Here is a 22,685-nt window from a genome sequence, read left to right as displayed (position 1 = left end):
CCAGAATATCTCAGGTTTGTGTAGACAGAGGCCAACGGGCAGCTGATAGACTGTCACTTGAAGGGGTGGTGGTAGCAGCAGTGGAGGGCTGATAAGCCCTTTGGGGAGAAAGATGCTCTTCCAGAAGTAGAGCCCATTTGCCAAGAAAGCAGCAGGGGAAATCACTGGTGGCAGCTGATTAAAACAAACAGGAAGAAGGGACAGGTTTGCCAAAGGCTTCTGTGCATCTTTCCCATTGGTAAACTTCCAGGCAGATGAAAATGTTTTCCAGGTGGTTTTTGGATTTATACCTATAGGGCAAGTTCCAGTGCACCCCCCAAAGCACCAGGTCCCTAGTTTGAGAAATGCCACACACACACAGATTCCATCATAAAGACTTTTGTCATGCAAACCCTTGAGGACCGTATGGCTGATGTCAGGGAAGGCACATCTGAGTAACTAATGCGTACTCTTCAAATATCCTGCAATTCTCTAATGTGAGTTTATCCAGGTCTACTGCTGAATTCTAGGGCAATGAAAGGTCTCCCAGCCTACCCATTATTCCGTTTTCCTTAATTAAGTCACGATTATCATCTTTATCTAAAAGCCCCATGCAGAGAGAATCTTTTTTAGGTAGTGGTTTCAACTTGACTGTGTTTCTCTGGAGTCATAAACGTTTTTATTTTATTGTTTTGATAAAAAATGGATTGGGAGGTAAGGCTACGTTGAGAGATTTCTTTTTTTGCATGTTCTTTATCGTTAGAAAATACATTAAACACTCTGATTTTCAAGGAGCTGCCTGGCCGTGGTGGTTATTTGGGGGGGAAAAAGGCAATCACACATCATCTTTCTTCTCTTTTAATTTAAATTTTACACTAAAAATCTGTTTTGAGAGGGAAATGGAGCATGCTAAGCTAATGACAGTTTTCCCCCTCTTACTTTTTCCTTGTCAGAGCAATGCGCTCCTATTGGCTCCTTGGCGTGCCGGAATGTGGGCATTGCAGCTTTAAGTGAAGGCTCCAGCTACTCGAAAAAATAAAAACAAATAAACAGCCCCCTCCTCCCCAAAGAGGGGAGGGCTTAAGAGGAAACTGTACTAAATGTGTCCACAAACTGACTAATATATTTGCAAAGGTATAGTTTCTGCGACTACCGACGACCCACTTTGTGTCGGGAAATTGTTAGGTGCGTCCCGCTGAGAAACGTGTTTGGCTAGTCCGCGACTGCCGTTTAAATCCACCCAGGCCGACCCGCCAGGAGGATGGGCGTGAGGGGGCCCCGTTTCCATTCTTGGGAAGAGGAAGCCGGCGACCCAAGGCGAGCTCCGAGGACAGCTGATCATCAGGTCCCAACACTTGCCAAGCGTCCCCTAATTCCCATTTGGTTACAAAAATTCTTCTCTCCTCCACTACATCCCCCACTTTGAGCAAAGGGTGCCATGGCCTGAGCAGGAGGCCGCGATCCGGCCGGGGGGATCCGCGGGCCGTACGTAGGGTCGGACTCCTGGACACCCAGGGCTGCGGCTGCCGAGGCCGCGGGGTGGCTATTCCTGCTAGAGATTAGCCGCTGCGCGGGTCCCTCCCTCTTTCTCGGGTCAGTGAATGATTAGTCAAACACCTCCCCGCCCCAGTCCGCCCGAGGTTGGATGGGAGGAGTCATGGAGGGACTGTTACTCTTTTTTTAAGGGCGAAAAGCGTTCGCCTCCGTGCGTTTATTAATCGACCTTGCGTGTAGTTTCAGCTTCTGTCTTCCCTGGTGTCACGACTGGTAGACACATAAGCACAGAACACTGACCTGGAAGGCCCCTCGCCCCTCTGTCCTCTCAGCGCGGGAGTCCGCTGTCTCGCCCCCAGCAGACCGAAGCAAAGCAGGGAGTGAAAAGTCGCGCGGCCCCCCGCCCCCACCCCGGCGCCCCGTGTCGCTCCATCCCAAAGCTGGGGCATCTGGGAACTAGCAGGAGTGGTGAGGCGCCTTGCGTCCCATATTCTGCTCCCTCACAGGGTTGGAGGACCCGGGTGTGAGCGGGGGTGGTGCGGCATTCCCGGCTAGGGGAGGGTTCCCCCGGGAAAGGGAGGAGGCGCTGCGCGCTCCGGGCGGTGGAGACACGCCTGTCCCGCTCCGATCCGTGCCCCGGGGCAAGTGGCCTCCCTCGAGGGGCTGGGGAGCGGGCTGGACGCCCGGCGAAGACAAGCGCCCGGCGCGGGGCTTCTGCAATCCCCCCTAAGCCCGGGCGCCCCCAGCGGGTTCCCAGAGGCGCCCGGGGCGCTCGGGTCTCCGGCGCCGGAGCGAGCGTGCGCGCGGGCCGGGCTGAGAGCCTGAGGGGCCGTCAGGAGGTGGGAGGGCAGGAGTGGAGGACGCCGCGGCAGCGGCGCGCCCCCGGGCAGTCGCTGCAGCCCGGGCGGCGGCGGCGGCTGTGCAGCGGTGCGCAGCGGGAAGCGCAGCCACTCCTCTCTGCCTATCTCCGGCTGCTCCGATACCCCCTCCTCCCGGCCCCCTCTCTAGTATGGAGGAGCCGACGACTAAACCACTGCGAGCAACTCCTTAAAAAAAAAAAGCCGCATTGGAGGAGCCTGGCCGCAGGACCCCTCCTCCCTGGGCGCCCCTCACCCCTCGCCTCGCTCTCCCGCCTCCCCCTCCAGCCCCCCCGCCCCCCCCGCCCCAGGCTCCCGGGCGCCCGCCTCCCTCCTTAACGGACTGTCTCCCGACTCGCCGGCTGAGAGCCCTTTTTGACTGCGAGCGGCGGTAGTGGAGCATAGGCGGCGGCGCGGGACCTGCAGTCGCCCGGGATTCCCTCCAGGTGACGATGCTCTGGTTCTCCGGCGTCAGGGCTGTGGCTGAGCGTCCCTGCCGGCGCTCGCCCGGGATTACCTGCTGCGTCTTGCTGCTGCTCAATTGCTCGGGGGTCCCCATGTCTCTGGCTTCCTCCTTCTTGACAGGTAGGGGGGGGGGGCGGGAGGGACCGACCCTCCCGGACGCTGGCTTGGTACCTGGGAGAGGAAGCGCTGGCTGGCCTCGGGGACGGGAGGGCGGGGAGCGAGCACCTAGGAGACTGTCCCTCGCTGGCGGTGGGCAAGAAGCGAAGCCCGCGGGGTTAAGGGGTGGGAAGGCAGTGAGTAGGTTAAGGGGTGGAGGGCAAGGAGGCTGTTGACATCAATAGTATAGTGATAACGGAAATTCTTCTATTTGAATTTGAGAAGTTCCTTTATTTAGTTTTAGTTTTCTTCAATCTTTATTTTGATCTTTTCTCCCGTATACAATTAAAGAAAACAAATTTAACCGTTTTCCACCCATCGGCCTTTCTCACTCTATAGGGCTCCAATATAGCTTCTGTACCGGGAGTGCTTTTTAAAGCACCTTGAATTTAAAGAAACTATCATATTTTAAAAGGGTAATAATAGCAGGATATAATAATTATATGCTTTCAGGCAGGTGAAGACCTCAGCTGCTATTCTGAAGGACATACTTTAGTGACACCTGGGGCAGAAAAGAAAATATTGAGGCAATTTCAGAAGAGGAAAGAAGATTGTGTTTCAAAAAGTGATTTCAGCTCAAGACAATATGAGGCGATTCATATAAAGGCCTGTTCATTGACACTGTCCTGACTTCTGTTCAAATTTAAAATCTGCCTTAATGGCCAATTTGAATTTTTTTTGCATGTGGGAGTGTGTGTTTACTTGAAATGCCTTCATGAAGGAGGGGTATTATTAAGGATCCAGTGAAATCCTTGGAATTGTGCTTAAACCATCGAAAGCAGAAAATCTATCTATATATAGCACGGCCTTTAAAAAAACAAAACAAACCTGTTCTAATAAAGCTATTTAAAATAGATTTTCTTCGGGAGGACTTCTTTTGGGTGAGTTTGAGAATTTAAAACTCATTAGGCATTTCTGAAATTTGGGTATAATTGTTTCAAAAAGCATTAATGTAAAAATTCTATTTTTTGTAACAATGGCACTAAGCTAAATTTAAATAACTTATTTTCCCCTTCAGGTTCTGTTGCAAAATGTGAAAATGAAGGTGAAGTTCTTCAGATTCCATTTATCACGGACAACCCTTGTATAATGTGTGTCTGCATGGTGAGTATGGAGATCAGGTAATGTAAAGTCAATTGCTCCCTTTGATAAGGTGAATCCATTAAATGTAATATGACCAAATCTTAAAAACTGGTTTTGGTCATTACAAAACTTCAGATAGCTGGTGAATTGAATTCAGTTGAATTTCTGAGTATTATGGATTTTTGCAGTTTCCATTTCATCAGTCTGGGAATTCTTACTTTTGACATCAGTTTACAGAAGTAAACTTAAGGTGGACTTGGTATGGCATCGTCTCAGTGATAATTACCATTTGCCCTTCAGTTCCCAGGAATGGCTATTGCCACCAAATCATAGGTGCTGCCAAACTTTCTGCCTTGATTCTGTTGTCTGAGCTCAGTGTGAAAATGATAACATTTAGGTATAAAGGTCTGGGATAAGGTATATGACAAGAGGAAAAAGAGGTGAGAGTCACAAAGCACAAACAAGAGGACAAGATGTAATCTTGGATTTCTTTGCCTCTTATATCCTAAGCTCTCAAAAACAGTCTTTGTAGTTCTGATTTGGAAACATGAGTCAGAAAGGACATTCTATCCTTAGAGGATGACACTTGGCTTTCAGCTGCTTAGTTAACACTGGCAGTGGCTAGTAGATTAAAAAGAAAATTTTTGTTTCAATTTATTTTAACTTAATAGTTAATGATAAGGTCTAATAAGTAACCACACGGGGGAGATTAAGTTATACGAATAAGAATTTCTGAGCTGAAATAGAGACTTACAAAGAACAACATTTTTGCTTAAAAGTGTTTTACATGCCAATCAGTTTTGGCAAACCTTGATTAAAAACTACACATCACAAAACCCTGTTGGAAATACATTAAGGCAGTCAAATGCAAAGCCCCCAAGTGATAGATGACTGCCTGTTATCAGATCAACATGCTGGATGGAACCAGAGAAGGGATTCTTCTCTGTTTAGGTGAAAGCCAAGCCATCTGGGTTTAAACTACCCAAACTTTTTCATGACAAGAGATGAGGTCAATGTTGTGAAATGATAAATGGGTGAAGGTGAATGTCTGTATAAAATGATTATCAGGTTCTGAAGACTAAGGAAATCAACAGAGATAGAGGTAAAAATGCATTGCATTTGCAGAGATAAGCGTTACAATATTGTTACATTTGTAAAGTTTAAATATATGGTTTGGGTTTTGCAGACTGTTCCCAAATAATATAAAAATTCTCCATACAGCATTTCCATACTCCTGCCCTGGGGGAAGTAGTGCCTTTCCCCGAAAGTACGGCCTTACTGCTAATAAAACAGATATTAGAATCTTGCTGTTTTGAAGGTAAAGAGTGAATCTGAAAAGATGTGTCAGTTGGAGTTCTGGAGTGATATTTATTCCAGAAGTGCATTGATTAAGTTCAGACTGGTGGTAGGTTCATTTATATCTTCGAGTAACATTTGGAGGTATCTGCCTTCGTAAGAGCTGTCAGAAATCCTTTCTAAACATATAAAGTCTGGACTCTGGCACTCCAACTCACTTGCTATTCAGAGGATGCCTCAGAGCTCTCACTAGCTGAAAGCCTTAGTGATATGTTGCCGTGACCTTTGCAGGGGTTTAGGATTATGGGGCCCAAGCTCTCATAGTTATTATTGCTTCCCAAACATTTGTAAAACTTGATAAAGTTGAGTAAGAAATAGATGGACAGCCCCTTCTTTATTTGTGTCTGCTCTTGTAAGTTTCTGAGGGACCCATTGCAGTATATGAATTTCAAAGCACCTAGACTGCCATGAGGCTGGTTGACTTTTTTTTTTTTTTTTTTTAGGTTAGAAGGTAGACTTATTTAGCGGATAGATAATGTCAGCAATAGCAACTAACAATTATGAAACACTATTTGCCCACACTTATTGAAGCCTGCATTGTTTCATTTAATCTTCACAAAAATCCTTTGAGGATTTTTACCCCTCTGTTTTACAGATGAGGAAACTGAGGCTAGAGGAGTTTAGTAGCTTGTGAAGGTCACATTTTAGTAAACAGTGGAGCTGGAACTCTCACCTGCCTCTAGAGCAGGTGAGATGCATATAAACAAGTGAAACAGGCTGTTTTCTAAGTTAAAGATGTGAAAAAGCAAAGAAAAAAATAGAAAGTTTGTTGAGTTATTTGACTTTTTGGCATTGCTTGAGTTATTTTGCTTTTTTTCTTTTGAGTCTTTTAGGAGTTCGGTTAGCTAACATTTGCTAATCACATTATATGAAAGGAAAATCTCGTTATGATTTCAACTGACCTGCAGGGAGCTTTAGTTGTGAGCTAGTTTTATGTATGTACATTAAGAGGGTATGTAATAGTCAAAACTGTACTTGGATAAAGAAAATAGTCATATTTAGTTTGTGTTGGTCCAGCCTTTTGGCAGAAAGTTACCTAAAGCTGTGTATAAGCTCATATCTTGTTTCATAACATGTACTGAAAAAAAAAAAAAAAAAGCTGACCTCAACGTATGCTTAAAAAAGACGTAAAATGTTACAGTTGGGAGGAAATAGGTGGCACAAAGTCCTGCATATAATTACAGTGTAAAAGCTTGAAAAACCCCACAAAATCAACTTGGCCTGATTTAAACTTTTAAGCTCCAAAATGTTTCAAAGGTGGAATGAGCTTATTTCTGTGGGAATTTTGAGGATGACTGCGGATGCAGTAGCCACAGCAAGCAGAACTGAATAATTTTATTCTCACTTATTCTTGTTTGCCTGGACCCGAGCATTTTGCCGGCATCAGTCGTGGTCCAAGAATAACCTGTTTGTTAGCTGCTGATGGGTATCATTCTAAAGTGTATGGGTTCAACTATTCAAGAGAGAAGGTGAGAAGTTAGGCCATTGTCCTGAAATCTAGGGAAGTGGGTAGACAGTTTGGGTTAAAGATGCAAATGCTTCATTGTTCAGTTAGAAAGCAAAGCACAGCTTTTCCCCATCTTACAAAATGGTCTTTTGTGGGGCTGAGTTAGGAAGGCCCAGACTTATTGCTGTTTTGTATGATGTTTTCCCCCTTCTTGCTGGAATTATTTTTCCCGTAATGCCTAGGACAACACGTTGGTGCCTTCCATGAAGTACAGCTGATAGGAGCCAGCCTCTCTCAGCTAATGAATCTAAAGTGGTCCTCTGGACCACTTTAGATTCCCATATCCATCCAGTGAACCTGGGGAAGCGGTACCCCTGCTTCTCACCCCTTTTCCACCTAACCGTAGCATAGAAGGAAATGGCACAAGCCAGTGAGTTCGGCCCAGTACTGGAAACCTGAGAAAACTTTGGAGGCTGGGACTCAGAAAACCAGAAGTCAGTCAGAGCTTAGTTTGGCATACATTTTGTTCAGCAAAAAACATTATTCTGAGGCTTAAATTTCCTCTTTTAAATCCAGGGGTGCAATTTAGAAATGGACCCTCTGCTCATAAAAAGCAATGTGAAATTTGGTGTTACAAGAAGCTGGGCTCCACCTAGCTTGGAGCCAACCAAGTGGTGCAAACAGAGGGGGCTTTGTCTACTGTCTTCCACTTTTTAATCACAAAAATCTTCTGTCACTAAACAAGCAGCTACCAGCATCTTTGATTCTCTCGGGTACCTTATCTCTATAAGAGCCTCATGTTTTTTATTGTTCAAATTAACTGGCTAGAGACTAGTTATCTATTATCTGAACAAGTGTTAGGCACGTGTTTGAGAATGAGGGAGATAGCGGTGCATCAGGATTCAATTCTTGTGTGTGTGTGTGTGTGTGTGTGTGAGAGAGAGAGAGAGAGAGAGAGAGAAAGATGGAGAGAGGGAGATCTAGGAGGGTGAAGGAGAGAGAGAGGGAGAGGAGATAAAAAGTAGTTCTTATGTGTTCAGAGAGATACACTTAGACATGCACATATGCATAGATTGCCACAATTTTTTGGAAATTGTTTTATATCCTTTTTATACTTTGGATTTTGGATGCTCACTAAGGAAATGATCAGGGGTTATTTATTTATTTATTTATACTCTGTTTAGACAGTGTTTGTGACCAATTGCCTTTCCATAGAGTAAGGTACTCAACAGAACAGTTTGGGGGGAAAGGTAACTAATTTATAGCATTGTGCTGGCAAATTCACCAGTACCAGCTCATAGACAATTATTATTATTACCCATGTTTTCTTGAGGCTCAGAGAGGTGGAGCAAATGTCCTGAGGTTACATAGTTACTAAGAGACAGATCTGGGATGTGAAAACAGTGTTTTCTACGCTAAACCAACTTGCTCCTGCTGGTCGTTTACTACTTACAAATGTCTACAGATACTTCCAAGGGCTCAGAGAGTTATTTCAGCCTCTGCAAAGCTGACGTAGGCTCACTTTGGGGAGTAGTTAGAGTGATCTTGGTCTTGTAACATGAACCAGGTCTGGACTTGGATGGCACTTTCAGAGGAAGACACAGTTCAGGCAGCTATTGGCTGGTTTCATATCATTTTAGCAAAGTGCCTTGGCTCTGGCATCAAACAGGCCTGGGTTCGGATCTTGGCTCTGTCACTTACTGGTGGTGAACTCGGGAAAGTTACTTCACCTTTCTAAGTCTCCGTTTCCTCATCTGGAGAGTGGGATGTCTATCACTACCGAGCTCATAGACTTGCTGTGAGAATCAAATGAGATACAGCATTTAAGCCTTGGCCCAGAGCTTGGCATATAGTCAGAATGATGTATTATTGTTGTTGATGATGATGATGATGATGTTGATGATGATGTTAAATTCTTATTTCCTCACATGGAATTAGATGCAAAGGTTCATCAGAAAAGGGAGAAAATGGAAGCTGATGGAGAAAAGACATAGGGATAGTGATGCCAAGCCCACCCATGGTTATGAATGAACAGGGCTAAGTCAGTGACATTTTGTGGGGTTTTCTGTCCCTCTAGACTTGGACTGGGTCGATCTGAGTTGCTTCCTTATTGGTCCAGTGGTCTGTGAGCCCTGGTATAAGTTTTCCCCTTGCTCTCCATTAAACCCTAAAAATACTTTCCATGGAAGAGGGGCCTCGTTTTTCTGCAGAGTATTTACGTCTCTATGCCTGTGGGGTCACCTTCACTTGTACTTTTATTGGCAGAAGGGTAGGGTTGGGACTCAGAAGTGCTGTAATTCTGGAAAAACCGCCTAGTGGTCTGGCATCATGGGGATTTTCCTGGCCCACCTTGTGGAAGTCTCTCACCCCGTTCCAGACCTGAGTGGGTTTTACTGCCTACTTACTTGTGTGCTCCTCTTCCCCATCCCTGTCCCATTTTAAACACGCTTTCTTTTCATTTCAAGGCACCGGCCTTTATAGTGTGCATCAGCTGTAAACTGTGTTTTAAGTGTGGGAAACCATGCTGAGGAAAGAGAGCCCTTCTCCAGATGGGGATTCAGATACAGTGAGGGCAGGAGAACAGGACATAATAGGAAAAGTCAGGCAAGGCAAAACGATGGAAAATAAAGCCAATTAATACAAATTCGTTGAATAAGCAAAGGGTATCGGTTTCTCACACCCTCTTCTGTGGCACTTCTGTCCAACTGATGGTCTATTGAATTCTTTGTGCTATAAAAAATGCTAATAACATCACCTTTCATGGACCCAGGAGGTCAAGTGTGCTTGTTGAACTTAGTTAAGATCAGCAAATGCGCTGGGTGTATATTTTAAGACCTCTTGATTCCCAGTTCTAATTCTATAAAACATCACTCGAAGCACTAGGATTAACAGGTTATAAATTCAATAATATTATTCTTTCTTCCTTCTCTTCACACTTCATTCTTCCTTTCCATTTTTTGCCTTTTCTGTGTTTGAAGCATTCTGCTGGTTGGGCACCTTGGGGAGGCAAAGACCAGTAACACAGATTCTTGCCCACAGCGGAACGGAGGAGAAAGACACATGCATAAATAAGTTTCATAGGAGTGCCAGAAAAACACTATGCTAGACTCAAACTCAAGTACTAAGGGAGCTGTAGATGAATTCTGATTGGATCATCTGGGACTTTGATGGGCGGAGCAAAGATAGTCTTGGCAAGGCGTGATTGGAGGAAAGACACAGAGGAGTGTGTGCTTGGGAATTGTGGAGATGGCGGAGTCCAGTATGCCCAGTGTACCCAAAGCTCTGGTGGAAGCTGGAGTTAGAAGGCTTGGTGGGAGGCATAGAGGACTTTGAGTGCAATAATAAGGAGCTCAGTTCCACTCGTGGAATTGGGGGAACCATTTAATATTTTGGCTCAGCCGCATGACACAGTAAGATGTGTTTTATGTAAATGCCTCTAGAAGCTTTTGTGGGAGCTGTTTAGAGTGTGGAGGGGCCAGAGTTTGGACAACAGGCACTAGGGATGTGTTGTGGCCAGATGAGGGCAAGTGGCCCGGAACAGGGATGGACAGTGTGAAAGAAGGTGTTGGGATAAACCAATATTGCTTATTCTTTTGAATTACTTTCACTGCCTTCTAGTTCTAGAATATTTGGATTAAAAGACTCCAAGCAATGCCCAGAAAAACACAGTAATTAAAATGCAGTGGTCACTGCAGTGGAATGATGTGCTAGCGTGTCTCTGTAGCAGTCACTTTGCTAATCACTTGGTGTCTCTGGAGCAGCTCTGGGTGCTGTTACTTGAATAGAATTGTTTACTTCCAGGCCTCACTCTCAAAATTCCATTTTGGGTGCTAGCTCTCTCCTCTTACTCACAGTGATACCTTGCTCTGCACTGTTGCATGACCCCTTCGGCAAATTATTCAGTCTGGTAGATGTATTCTCAGTGGTAGTATTCTCCATGGTAGTACGTATTCTCAGTGGTAGCACACAATTTATACAATTTATAAAACAATCGAAATTGGACAACCCACCTTAAAAAAAGCGTACCCATGTGCTGGGACCCCTAGACTTGCAGAGGAGTTTTGGAGCCCAAGTTGATAGCACTTGGCAATAAAATAGATGGCAGAGGTGAGAGATGGGGTGGATTGAAGGGAATTTTGGAAGTTCTAGCCAATGTTATAGACAATGTAGGAAGAGAAGAGGTCACAGATGTGCGTGGCGATAATGAATTTAGAATTGATGACTGGGCTTCATAGACCTTCCAAGTAAGAAAACCCGGTAGGCTCTTCAAAATGTAGATCTTGATTTCACTAGAGAAATCAGGACTAGAAGACAGGAATTTGTTAACTGTCTGCATTGAAATAAATTTCAGAACTTTGGGAATAAATTATTTGTCTTGGGAAGGGGTCTACATTGAGATTTCAAGAAATGAACCTATAATAGTAACTAGAAGTGACTCAGGTATACACATATATACATTCTTCTCCATTATGGTTTATCACAGGATCTTGAATATAGTTCCCTGTGCTATACATTAGGATTATCCATTCTAAATGTAATAGTTTGCATCTACCAACCCCAAACTCCCATAAAAGAAATAGTAACTAGAAGAAGGGCTATATTTAAAAGAAGGTTAGAAAGGGAGAAGCCAATGACAGAGATTGAGAAATGGTTACAGAAGAAGGAGAACCAACAAAGCGTAGGCCAAGGCAGAAGATGCTTGAAGAGGAGAAAGACCAGCGGTATTAGATATTACAGAGTCAGTCTGAACCTTCTAGGAGAACATCATAGAAGGAACTTTGTCATCATCTTCTCGAACAATTTTAAACAATCAATAACAGTCAGTGGTGCCCAGATCCCTAGTACCTGCTGGACATTTTCCCATGGAATCGAATTGATCATAGATAGAATTCGGTGGAAACTCATTTGAGAGAAATCCCAAACTAAGATTGCTGTAGGGATTTTGAAAATTTAGTGCAAAAATCACGAATTTTCCCAACTGTGATTTAAAAAGGTCTTAGCAAAAGTGAATAAATACCACATGACATTTTCAAAGGTCCCCAAACAAAACTAATTTCATGAATAAAAGTAATAGGCTTTTGCAAGTGTCTTTGGAATGTTTCTATAGTTAAGTGCAAAATGGACAAGGCTACATTGAGGCATTTTTTATTATGAATCAGAGCAACATTATCAAAGAACCTGACTAATATAAAATCTTAACATAGTAAACTTTCAGGTTTGCTCTATGAAGCTGTTAATGGAGCTTTAAAAAATATTATGATATAATTTAATCCCTTAGTTAGATCTTCAGGAAAAATATTTCCTTTTTTCACTAAATTTTTGATGTCTGTTTTGTCATTGAAGTACAGCTGTGGAGTGGTGGCCTTGGTGTCTGAAATTATGGGTTCAGGTCTCCCCAGGGCCACCTTGTAGCTGTGCAACACTCAGCAGCCACCTTGGTCTCTCTGAGCCTTAGTCGTGGCTACTGGGCAAGTCACAATGGTATGTGTGCCCTTCAGCTTCATTTCTAAAGAGGAATCATAATGCAGAACCCATCTGTTTGCTGTAGCCATTAACTGAGGTGATATGTATGGATTAAATGTGCTGGTGTTTGTGAAAGACCTTTGTAAACAGTGTAAGTGGAATTATTATTATTAAGGGCCAGAACTGGAATGGAAGGAAGTAAGGTATATGCTATACACCAGTTTTTAACATATACTTTAATGAGTATATTTTTTAGGAATGATAGTGTAGTGAGTTGCCTGATATTTCTGTATCTCGACATCTATGTTTTCATCATAGGGCTTTTGTCAGAACTGTGAGTCAAAACATGTAAAATTCTTAAAACAGGGTCTGGTAGATGGGAAGCACTTCAGAAATGACAGCTACTGCCGCTACCTAAATGCTATGCAATTACTGCCTATCCTGTACTTCTAAGAAGTGATTACATAGACTACTGCAAGACTTCTAAGAAATGATTGAATGGACTACCACTTTTATTTCAATTTATTGTCCATTCCTATGACATGTGTTTACTCTGAACTTCTGTCAGGGCAGACAATGGAAGTTCAGTAGAAGCGACTGCTATCTTTTCCATAAAAGACAGCAAACCCGGGAAGTATTTGGGACTCAGCAAGATGGGCTGCTCCTCTATTTTTCATCTTCAAAAGTTTACCTGTTTGATTGGCGTCCATCTCTAGACAGCTAATCACAACGTTGCTTTCACAGTGAGGCCTTGCTGTCCTTTAGGGTATTTGCCATTGAACGAGGAAGTGGCAGGTAGGAGGCAGAAATGTAAAACTAATTACTGGTAGGCCCACCCAGACAGACACATCAGAGTCCTCCCCCATTTAATTTAATTTATTTATTTAGTTTTACTTTAAACATTTTTTAAAAACTTTTTGTTTTTTAATTTAATTTTACTTTTGGCCACGAGGCACGCCTGGCAGGATCTTAGTTCCCTGAGCAGGGATGGAACTTGCGCCTTTGGCAGCGAAAGCGCGGAGTCCTAACCACTGGACCTCCAGGGAATTCTCCTCCCCGTTTTAGAACGTGCAGGGTCCCGCCATCTGCCCAGCCACCGTCCCTCTGTGGATATCCGTGGTGTATCGGGTGATCCCAGATTAACTGAGGTGATTGGATTTGGGCGTGTGGACCCTATGCATTCACAGAGCTTTGTGTGTTTGTTTTCTAGGAATCTGCTTCTTCTCTTTGATAGCATGTTCTGCGTTGTCTGTAGTGAACTTGGGCAGTTTTATCTTACGAGATGAGGTCTTCAAGTGTAAGAACCTTGTCCCCTCATCTCTGGAAGCCCCATAGCTTCAGTGAGAGGTCCACAACCTTGGGACTTGAGTGGGAGTCAGGCTGGAGTTTCCTGTTTATAATTTGGGTTGTTAATACTTGGGATCGCTCCCCCCCCTCCAGAATGGAACTCCAAGTTCCAAAACAGGATTCTCCCAGAGAGTTTGTCACAGAAGGTCAACCCCCTCTATAAAAGACATCCTAAATAATCATTACAAAAGACTTTTTTTCCCTTTGAAAGGAATGTACTCACATTTGAAAACTAGAATCATATAGACATGAAGACCTGCTTTTATTTGCACCAAAAGGAACATTCCCTCTTATAGAAATATCCTGCTGTCGAAGCAGCCATGCAGGAGGTGCCCAAGGGGGGAGGATCGGGGATTATCTCAGTTCTGCTTTCAAAAATCACAATGAAAAAATGCCTCGGATCCCTGTGGCTGATATTCGCCATCATTTCCTCCCCCTTTCAGTGAGGCTAACTCCGAAACCTTGACATAAGCCTCAGTGTTTATATTAGATTTTGGATGTTAGCTCCCTTGGCTTCTGGGAGCCGACTCTGTTGAAAATTATGTTTTTCCTTTAAGGACAAAGGCCTTATTGTATGTACACATCGTGCAGTGTAATAAGTTTTTTTGTTGCTGTTTCTTTCAAATGTTAGGTAATGGGTGGGACTAACCCAGATCTTCCACACGAGAAGCCCAAAGGTCTATAATCTGAATGGCGATTTGAAGGTTTCACACAGGTAACTCAACAAGAGAAAATGAGAGAGCGGGACAAGTGGCATCTTCCCTGACCAGAGCATGTCTCCCAAATGCCCCGCTTTGGTGGAATAACCATAAAACGGCTCTGGGAGAGGATCTGCAACATAAGTCATGATATCCCAGGGACAATTCAAGGAGAATCACAGTGACAGAGATAACAATCCTCACATTTTCACTCATAAAAACACGCATTTCCAAAATAACTCTTGTATTCTTGGTCAACTAAATCGATTTTGGCCAGATGGTTTTTTCATGGCTGCAAAGGCTGTCAGGCGTATGCTGAGCATCTTATTTGGAGATGCTGTGCGGTGGACTGTCTGCTTGGGCTGCTGGCCTCTGCAGCTGTGGGTGACTTCAGAAGACTATTTCCAGGAGAGGTAGAGCTGGCCTTCTGAGAGGAGGCAGGGAAACTAGAAGCCTCAAAGCTGTTCTTACATTTTTTTGGGCCTCATTGAGAGGCATTTTTAGCATCTTTATCTTAATTTTTTTCCCTCTCTCTCTGTAAAAAAAAATTGTTTGAGCCTATTCTCTTAGGTTCCTCTTGGGGGCAAATCTGCAGACTGCAGCATTAGCAACAAAGTTTCTTTAACCACTCACTGCTTTCCTTTTAGTGAGCAAAGTAATGACATGTGCATTCTTTTCCATATTTATTCATAGAACTTCTTATTAAAAAAATACTGGGGGATTCCTTTTCCATTTTATTTTCTAATTGAACAGAACTGTTTGAGCCAAGATAGGACGATTGCTCCCTCCGGGTTCAGAGGGCAGAGCTGCATCTGGCCAGTGGCCTGTGGAACTTGCCACTTCTGTCTCCAGGAGAGCCTTGCTGGGCTCCTTGACTGCCTCGTACTGACTCTGTACCCCTCAGAAATTCACGGATTCTAGAAGCTCTCACAGCCTGCCGGGTCTCTCCTGCTTCATGGATTTATAGAGCAAAAGTGGTAGCATCATGACATTCACACACCAGTGTTTCTAGGTCTCAGGGGGATGCTGTTTTCCTGGATGAGAACACTAGTCAGATATGCTTCCACTTGAGAGCTGCTATGCCATGTACCTGGGTTTATACTCCTTGAGGGGAACAGGTCTATTAGAATCGAGATGTGGTGAGCTCCTGTTTTTAAGCACATGTGAAACTCTGGTTCCGGGACCCAGTGGGACCCACCAGAGGTCAACTTGCAGTCTCATGGTCACAATAGGTGAGCATCCAGACAGAAATTCATTTCCCCTGAGAGGTGAATTTCGGGAGTAGCTGGATGGCAGGGAAGGGGACTAAGTCTGCTTTTTCAGTGAGCGTCATCAGTTAGTTCCAGGGTGGCTTCTGTGGGAAGAACTGGCATTTCTTTTTTTCCTCTGGGATGTGCATGTACGAGACAATAGTGGCTTCCTTTCCCTTGTAATTGCCTGTGTGCATGTAGGGAACTAGTTGGGATTTATTAAAAAATGTGATTTTTGTTTGTTTGTTTGTGTTTCGTGTAAGCCATACACCGGGCAAGGGCAAAGAGACATTTGCTTAAAGTATTTTACACACCAGTTGGCCAAGTTACAGAAATATAGAGCTCCCAGATTTTGGCATTAGATTGAAGCATATGAAATTTTGGATATTTGGTATTGACGTATTAAAACAGCAACTTCTTGTGGTACAACCTAAGATGTACTTGGAGCACCTGGAGAAGTTTTCACTGGACATAGTTCTCCTGGCAGGTTGTTGCAATGTATCTTAATGAGGGGGCCTTTACATTCAGGGTGAATTGACACTGGGTTCACAAACTAAAAATAAAATGTGGTGATATAGGAAAACGTAATACCTCTTAATCTCTGAGCCCCCAGCTCTGAATTAGTGGGCTCCTCTACACATCCTCAGGACCCTCTGATGGTGGCGTGGGGAGGGGGAAGGGAGGGAAGCAGTATTCACCTTGGTCAGTGTGAGGGGGCACATGGTGGGTGCCCTGCAGGAAACGTGGGAACTGAGTTGCAGGACCGACCAAAGTAGAAAAATGATTGATGGCTATTAAACTCAGCACATATGTATTGAGCATTTATGTTAATAGTGGCCCGAGGCACTGTGAGATTGGAAAAAGCTCTTTTTTACATGAACAAAAAGAGATTAAATTATGTTCCAGATAGTTTTGAAGTTATTGCTTTCGAGTTCTTTGAAAATTGATGAACTCGTGCAGGCCATAGATATTAACTCTTGGTTGGAGTATCTGTTTAATCAGAACAAATTATTATTCCTTGACTGTGCTGGATGGCGTATGTGTATATACACATGTATATACGTGCATTGTATATTTAGGTATTTAATATGAAATTTGGATCATGGATTTAGCTTGCAAATGACTTTCTCTCATTAGAGAGTCTCAAATGAAGTGTGAAAATGTGATTGAACCAGAGGTTGTGTACATGTTGGGGGAGACCTTTATAGCAGAGCTTTCAGCACTGGTGACAAGGGACACACAGTTGCGTTCCCATCACTGCCAGCCTCTCCCTCCTCCTCCCTCCTCACCCACCCACTTCAGTCTGATGATGTGTCTTCTCTCACACAGTTGCAGGTCATTAACAAGTCAGTGGTAAGAATTCTCGCACCAGCAGAGGTGACTCTCTCTCTTTTTTTTTAATGTGCACAGGAACCCCCAGGGAGCTTGTTAAAAATGCAGATTCTGAGGTTCTACTCCAGAGATTCTGATTCAGTAGGTCTGGCAGAGACCTGAGACTCTCCATATTTAATAAACTCTTCCAGCGATTCCATGCAGGAGCCAGTATTTGAAAAACTCTTCCCAACTGAGGTTAGTGGAAAGAGAAGGATATATGAATATAACCATAAATATAGGTAAATTCCTTCCCCAATGAAGCAACTTGTTCACTAGTGGTCAGGTACATTTGAAATTCTGTTATTGGTACCAAACTTATCCATAGGTCAACTCTCATTTATGTAACACTATTTTTGTGGACCTTTCACGCAGTTATCTTGTACATGAGCTATCTTTATTGAAGTGCTACTTTTTCTCTTTGTGTCCTCTCCACTATCGAGCCTCCCCTAGTCACTTGATCAGAATTAGTCACTTGTTTCTTAGAAGCCTCGTGTTGATTTCTCATATTATAACCCTTACTCCTGCCTACCCTGTAGTTTCATTAATTATTTACATGACTATCTCCCTACTGGACTTTAGGCTTCTCACCATCACTCAAAGCATCTCGAAGAGCACCTCTCATGTGGTAAGTCTCAAATAACTATTTTACAAACCAACCCCATGTTCTTAAATTGGGGGTAGCCTGACCTTCATCTTCCTCAAAGCCACGCTGTGAGGGAGAGAAGGCCTTCTCAAGAAACCTGTTTCACAGTCGAGAGAATTAAGGCTCGGAAAAGCAAAGCAAGGCAAAGCTCACACTGTTAATCAGTGAGAGTTGGGACTTCAATTCAAGTATGGGAATGCTGACCCATCCTGGGTAGACTCCACTGAGATATCTCTCAGAGAATGTTTTCTGACCACAAGTGTTGAGAAAGCACCCCAAGGGGGTGAGTGAGAGAGACTCAGCAAATAATTTCCCTGGGGATTATGTTTTTAACAGTCCTTGTGGTCCAGTGAAGTAGAGCCCTGACTGGCGCCTTTGGGTGGGACAGGCTGACCCTCTAGGTTGGTGCTAGCCTTTCCATGAGATGGATTCCCACAGGGATACACTCTGTTTCCTGTGGTCTTTCTGTGATGGACAGCAGCTGCAGGGTGAAGCTGATATGACGTATGTTTGTTGCTTCTCCAGCATGAGCCAGCTAGATGTAGCAATTTGACAGAACAGCCAGGGTTTTATGACAGACTTGCTGGGATTCAGCAGCATCTGGAGGAGCCAGAGGCAAGCAGTGAAGAGCTGAGGGCCAGGTGAAGCTGGATTTAGAGATATGCCCCATACCAGCCTCTTTCGTTCCCAAACCTCTGTAACAGAAGCTGTTTCCTTCTGCTGGCAACTTCTGCCCGGCAGACCCCTTCCTTATCCAGAATGAACTCATTCTGGGAGGAAATGTTAGTTCTTTCTGTTCTCTTGATGCCCTCCCCCCCTCAATTTCTGCCCACATTTTCCTTTCCCTGATCAGGAGAGTATAAAGTCAGACGGACAAGGTTCTGATTCATGTTGCCTTCACATAATTCTGGTCACGTTGCTAAACGATTTTCCATACTTTTAATGAGAATCCTTTTTTTAAAAGAGTTCTTTTTGTTTTTAAATTAGCCTGGCATTCCATTGTTCCAGGGTTTCACCTTTATCATTTCCATCTTTATTATTTTTTACCATGTTATTTTCTTTCTCTGTTATTATCCCGACGTTTCCATGATGTCACCACTCCCCAAGTTTTGTATCTTGTTTTTCTCAGTTTCAGTTTTTAATTCTTGGTTTCAGCCTGATAATGAAACGCACAATTACAGTGGGGTGGTGGTTCTTCCTACACACCCCATGTGAGCCAGACATTTGAGGGATGGACAGTCCAGTGGGGAGCTCTGTGGAGGCCAGAGGAGGACCATTTGTGATAATGACCAAGCAGTGGAGAAAAGGATTGCTGGGAATAGCTAAAGCACTAGCTAGAGCAGTGCCAAGCACCCAGGTCGGGGTTTAGTAAATGTTTTTCACTAATGATGGTGTGCTGATAGCATTTAGCCTGGTGGAGAAAATGCCGGCGGGGAACTTTAACGGCCTTCAAGTACACATTTATGGGAATAAATACGATGTTGAAAGGACAGAGAGGAGTACAAACCCCAAATTTGCAACATAGCCTCAGTTCCAGCTTCTCCGCTGGCTGCTCACTGCCTCTTGCTCACTTTCAGAGTGAGCCCCGATGTGGTTGTGGGGTCTTGGCTTCCCTGCTTCTTGGCCAGTGCCTGCCTGTGACCGCAGGCCTCTTCCCTAGATCTCTAAATCCTAGTTACCCTGCTGTAGATGAGATCACACTCCTAGCTTTGAGCCACATTTGTTAGGATCAGAAATTGAAAGCAGGGTCTTACTATGGACTCTGTTCATTTCAGGATTTTGGCTTTAGATCTTAGTACAACTGAGAAGAAAATTTAAAAGGAGGGATTTTCCTCTTCCTTTTCTTTTTTTACTCCTAGGGGTTTAATGTTCTCTCACTCCCACACCCATCTTTAACACTCACCTCCCATTTGGTCACTGGTCTCTGGTAGGTCCAAGCTCCCTTAGGACACTGGTCCTAGAACTTTTCCTTGGCATTCTTAGATCTTCTAGGCAGTCAGCATCTTCCTAAACTTGAATCTGTTCCCTTGGAGATGTATCCTGGCAGGCATGGTGGTTAGTAGCACTAGGGGTAAAGAGTGGCCAGCAGTAGCCAAGACAGCATCTCTTGTGAGCCTTAAATGGTGGACAGCGACAGGTGTCCTGAAGCATCTCGGTCTGTAGGTATCTGACACAGTGGCAGGTGCTGAGAGAAGGTGACCTCTGGTGGTCACTGGGTTAATGTAATAATCTCAGCCAGCGATTGTGTACAGTTGTGGGTATTTGCGCCTGTGGGTGGGTGTGGGTGTGTATAAGGACTTACAGGTATAGAGATCTCTCAGCATTTGAATGATGGGTTTATAAGAATTTTGTTTATTTGGCTACTCTTTCTTAGACCTTTTTATGTGCTGGGTCTTCCTTATCTTTTTGAACTTTAAATATTGGAGGGCCCCAGGATTCATTCGATCAAGATGTTTCTCTATTTACACTCCTTTCCTAGGTGATTTTTATACAGATTAATGGCTTAAAAAATACATATATGCTGAAAGTTCCCACATTTATGTTCCCAGTTCCCTTACCCTTCAAGTGCAGACTTGTAAATTCAAATGTCTACTTGGTACCTCCAAGCATCTCAAACTTCAAATGGCCCTAACAGAGATCTCATTTTCCACCCCTCCTCCAAATCTCTTTTCCCCCAGCCAGTAATGTCAGCTGCACTGCTCCATTCTCTTAGGCCATCAGCCATGATGTCCTGGATTCCTCTTTCTCTTACATCCCACATTCTATCTATTAGCAAATCTTGATGACAAAACCTTGAAAATATATCTGATAATATCTAACTATCTCCATGATCATTTTTGCCTCTGGACAATATATTATCAAGCAGTGGCCAATGAAAACTATATATCCCATTTTTTCACTTATTTACAAAAAATCCTGCAGTGGCTTCTCAGCTGACTTGGCATACAGTCTGAAGTCTAACTACAAGGCTCTGCAGGATCTGGCTTCTGATGCTGTCTCTGGCCCCACCCCCCAAAGCGTCTTCCCCTCCTGGTCTGCTACTCTTGCATGATCCCCAGCACCTTCTCAACAAGGGCGTCTGCTCTTTCCTGTCCCTGGAACACACTTGTTCAATATATTTACACATTCTCATTTCTTCACTCTGGCCTCTGAGGAAATGTTTCCTTATTAGAGGGCCTTTGTTCTGACCACTCTTCCCCAATAGTACACACCCTGTCATTCTGTTCCCTTGTCCTGCTTCCTTTTCTCCAAAGCCCTCATCAGTGGCCATTGTATCACGTGTGCCTTTGTTTCTTGAAGGCCTCCCTACTAGAATGTCAGCTCTGTGAGGATGTGGACTCTCCCGTTCAGGCTGTATCCCAGGGCCTGGGACAATGCTGGATCCTTCCAGTGCGTACCCGTATCAGTTGGATGACTGAGTATATGCTGTGTTTAATTTAATTTAATTTTAAGATTCAGTTTAATTGAATCAATTAGTTTTTAAGTAATTAATTCAATTAATTAATGGTATGTAATTTTTTGATTCTATAATTTGAAGATCTAGTTCTCTTCCTCAAAAATAAATTATGAATTTTCCTTTCTACTCTAAACTCTGGTTTTTCTGTAATGAAGACTTGCCATTTTCATGGCTCACGTTACTTTGCATATCAAGTCGGATGGTGGGGATATTGTATAGATACACTGACAAAGATGAAAAGCTATCTCCAATGAACCAAATAAAATTGTAGTAAAATATATAATAAGCAATAATAATTATAAAATAAAATGTGCCCTATGGAAAACTGGTTTTAAAAGTAGATATTACTGCTCACACTTGGTAGCATAATGATGATTGGTTTTGTAATGTAAATTAAAATTCAGTATGCTGGTATTTTACACTTTACCTAAAACACATTATGGAAGAAAGACTAGCAAAGTGGGTTAAATATTACAATTTCACAGAGCAAGAAAAAAGTGGCACAAAGTATTTCCCATGATATGCATAAGACAGCCTTCTCTACTGTAGGCAATGCCCAGCCATGTCGCTGCACCTACCTTGGAGGGCACTAGGATGGCATCACTGAAGGAGATCCCTTTTGAGGGCTGTCAGATCCCAAGGGTCTGACATAGGTAGGTCGAATTCTGTCTCAGTGAGAGAACTGTATGACAAAACTTTTCTGAGGCTCATTTAGTGGCCCACCTAGTGTCTGAAGAACCAGGAGGATTTGGATGATCTCTGGGAGTTTATGGCTGTGGAATTTGGTTGAAACAGACCTTTGCCTCCTCTGAACTCATGACTAGGACTGCATCCACTCATGTTGCAGCATGTGAGGTGCTTTTGCCGTGTTTATGCTCTGGCCCCTCTCCCTCTTGGACTGGAAGCTCTTCTAGGGCAGAGGATGGATCCGATTCGTATGTTCTGTTCTCAGCAAAAACCTGGCACAGTGGCTGGCCCGTGGCAGGGACTCAACAATATTTGTTAAACAGGTCCATGGATTTTTATTCAGATAGATTTGAATTTTGCGGTGCAAAGGTTTAACCTACAGAAAAATCCAAGTTCGTAGCCAAGCTGTCACATTTTCTAAAGACCATTTGTGTTCTGTTGACATTTTTGTCTTATTTTAGATGTTAAAGCTTTGGAGAAGCTGTCCTATGATGAAACCCTTTTAAAAAGGCAATGATGAAGGGTAATAACCATGGCCAAGCATTTCTTTTTTAAAATGGGGCACATGTTGTGAATCCCTTTAGCAACAAGTTTATGTTAATGGTGTTTTATGGGTGACCGGTCATTTTCATTCCTTTATAACACCTTAATCAGAATAGGATTATATGCAAAATTGGCATTCGTTCATTAATGAGTTTGAATGTGGAAGCTAGTGGATTAAAATTACATTCTAAACCTACGAAATAAATCTGTGGCTTCTCCAGTTCTTTCTGACATCTGCATGTGGCCCTTGGGGAAGACGTGGTGAAGAGAACATGCTGTTAATGGCCCTGGTGAATGAGTCAGACCAACCCTAGGTCTTCACAGGCTTGCCTTCATATGGGGGATGCTGTCTGAGGCTGACTTTTTCAGTTCTGTGAACTTCCATC

At 43.6% G+C, this 22,685-nt stretch overlaps 1 protein-coding gene across 5 annotated transcripts in view; it reads left to right on the top strand.

The window, feature by feature from the left end:
* Nucleotides 1-2,314: 2,314 nt before the first annotated feature.
* Nucleotides 2,315-22,685, top strand: part of BMPER (BMP binding endothelial regulator) — a 249,561-nt gene continuing 229,190 nt past the window's right edge. Inside the window, exons 1-2 of one of the 5 annotated variants that reach the window (XM_059074085.2) lie at nt 2,315-2,915; nt 3,970-4,055. In XM_059074085.2, coding sequence (XP_058930068.1) covers nt 2,783-2,915; nt 3,970-4,055 — 219 coding nt within the window. In that variant the 5' untranslated portion in view covers nt 2,315-2,782. The remainder of the gene's footprint in view (nt 2,916-3,969; nt 4,056-22,685) is intronic. The other 4 variants (XM_067042364.1, XM_067042363.1, XM_067042361.1 and 1 more) reach the window with 4 other exon arrangements.

Source organism: Kogia breviceps, chromosome 9, assembly GCF_026419965.1.
Source record: "Kogia breviceps isolate mKogBre1 chromosome 9, mKogBre1 haplotype 1, whole genome shotgun sequence".
NCBI lineage: Eukaryota > Metazoa > Chordata > Mammalia > Artiodactyla > Physeteridae > Kogia > Kogia breviceps.
Note: the sequence above shows the minus strand (reverse complement) of the source record. Positions and strands in the feature narration are given on the sequence as shown.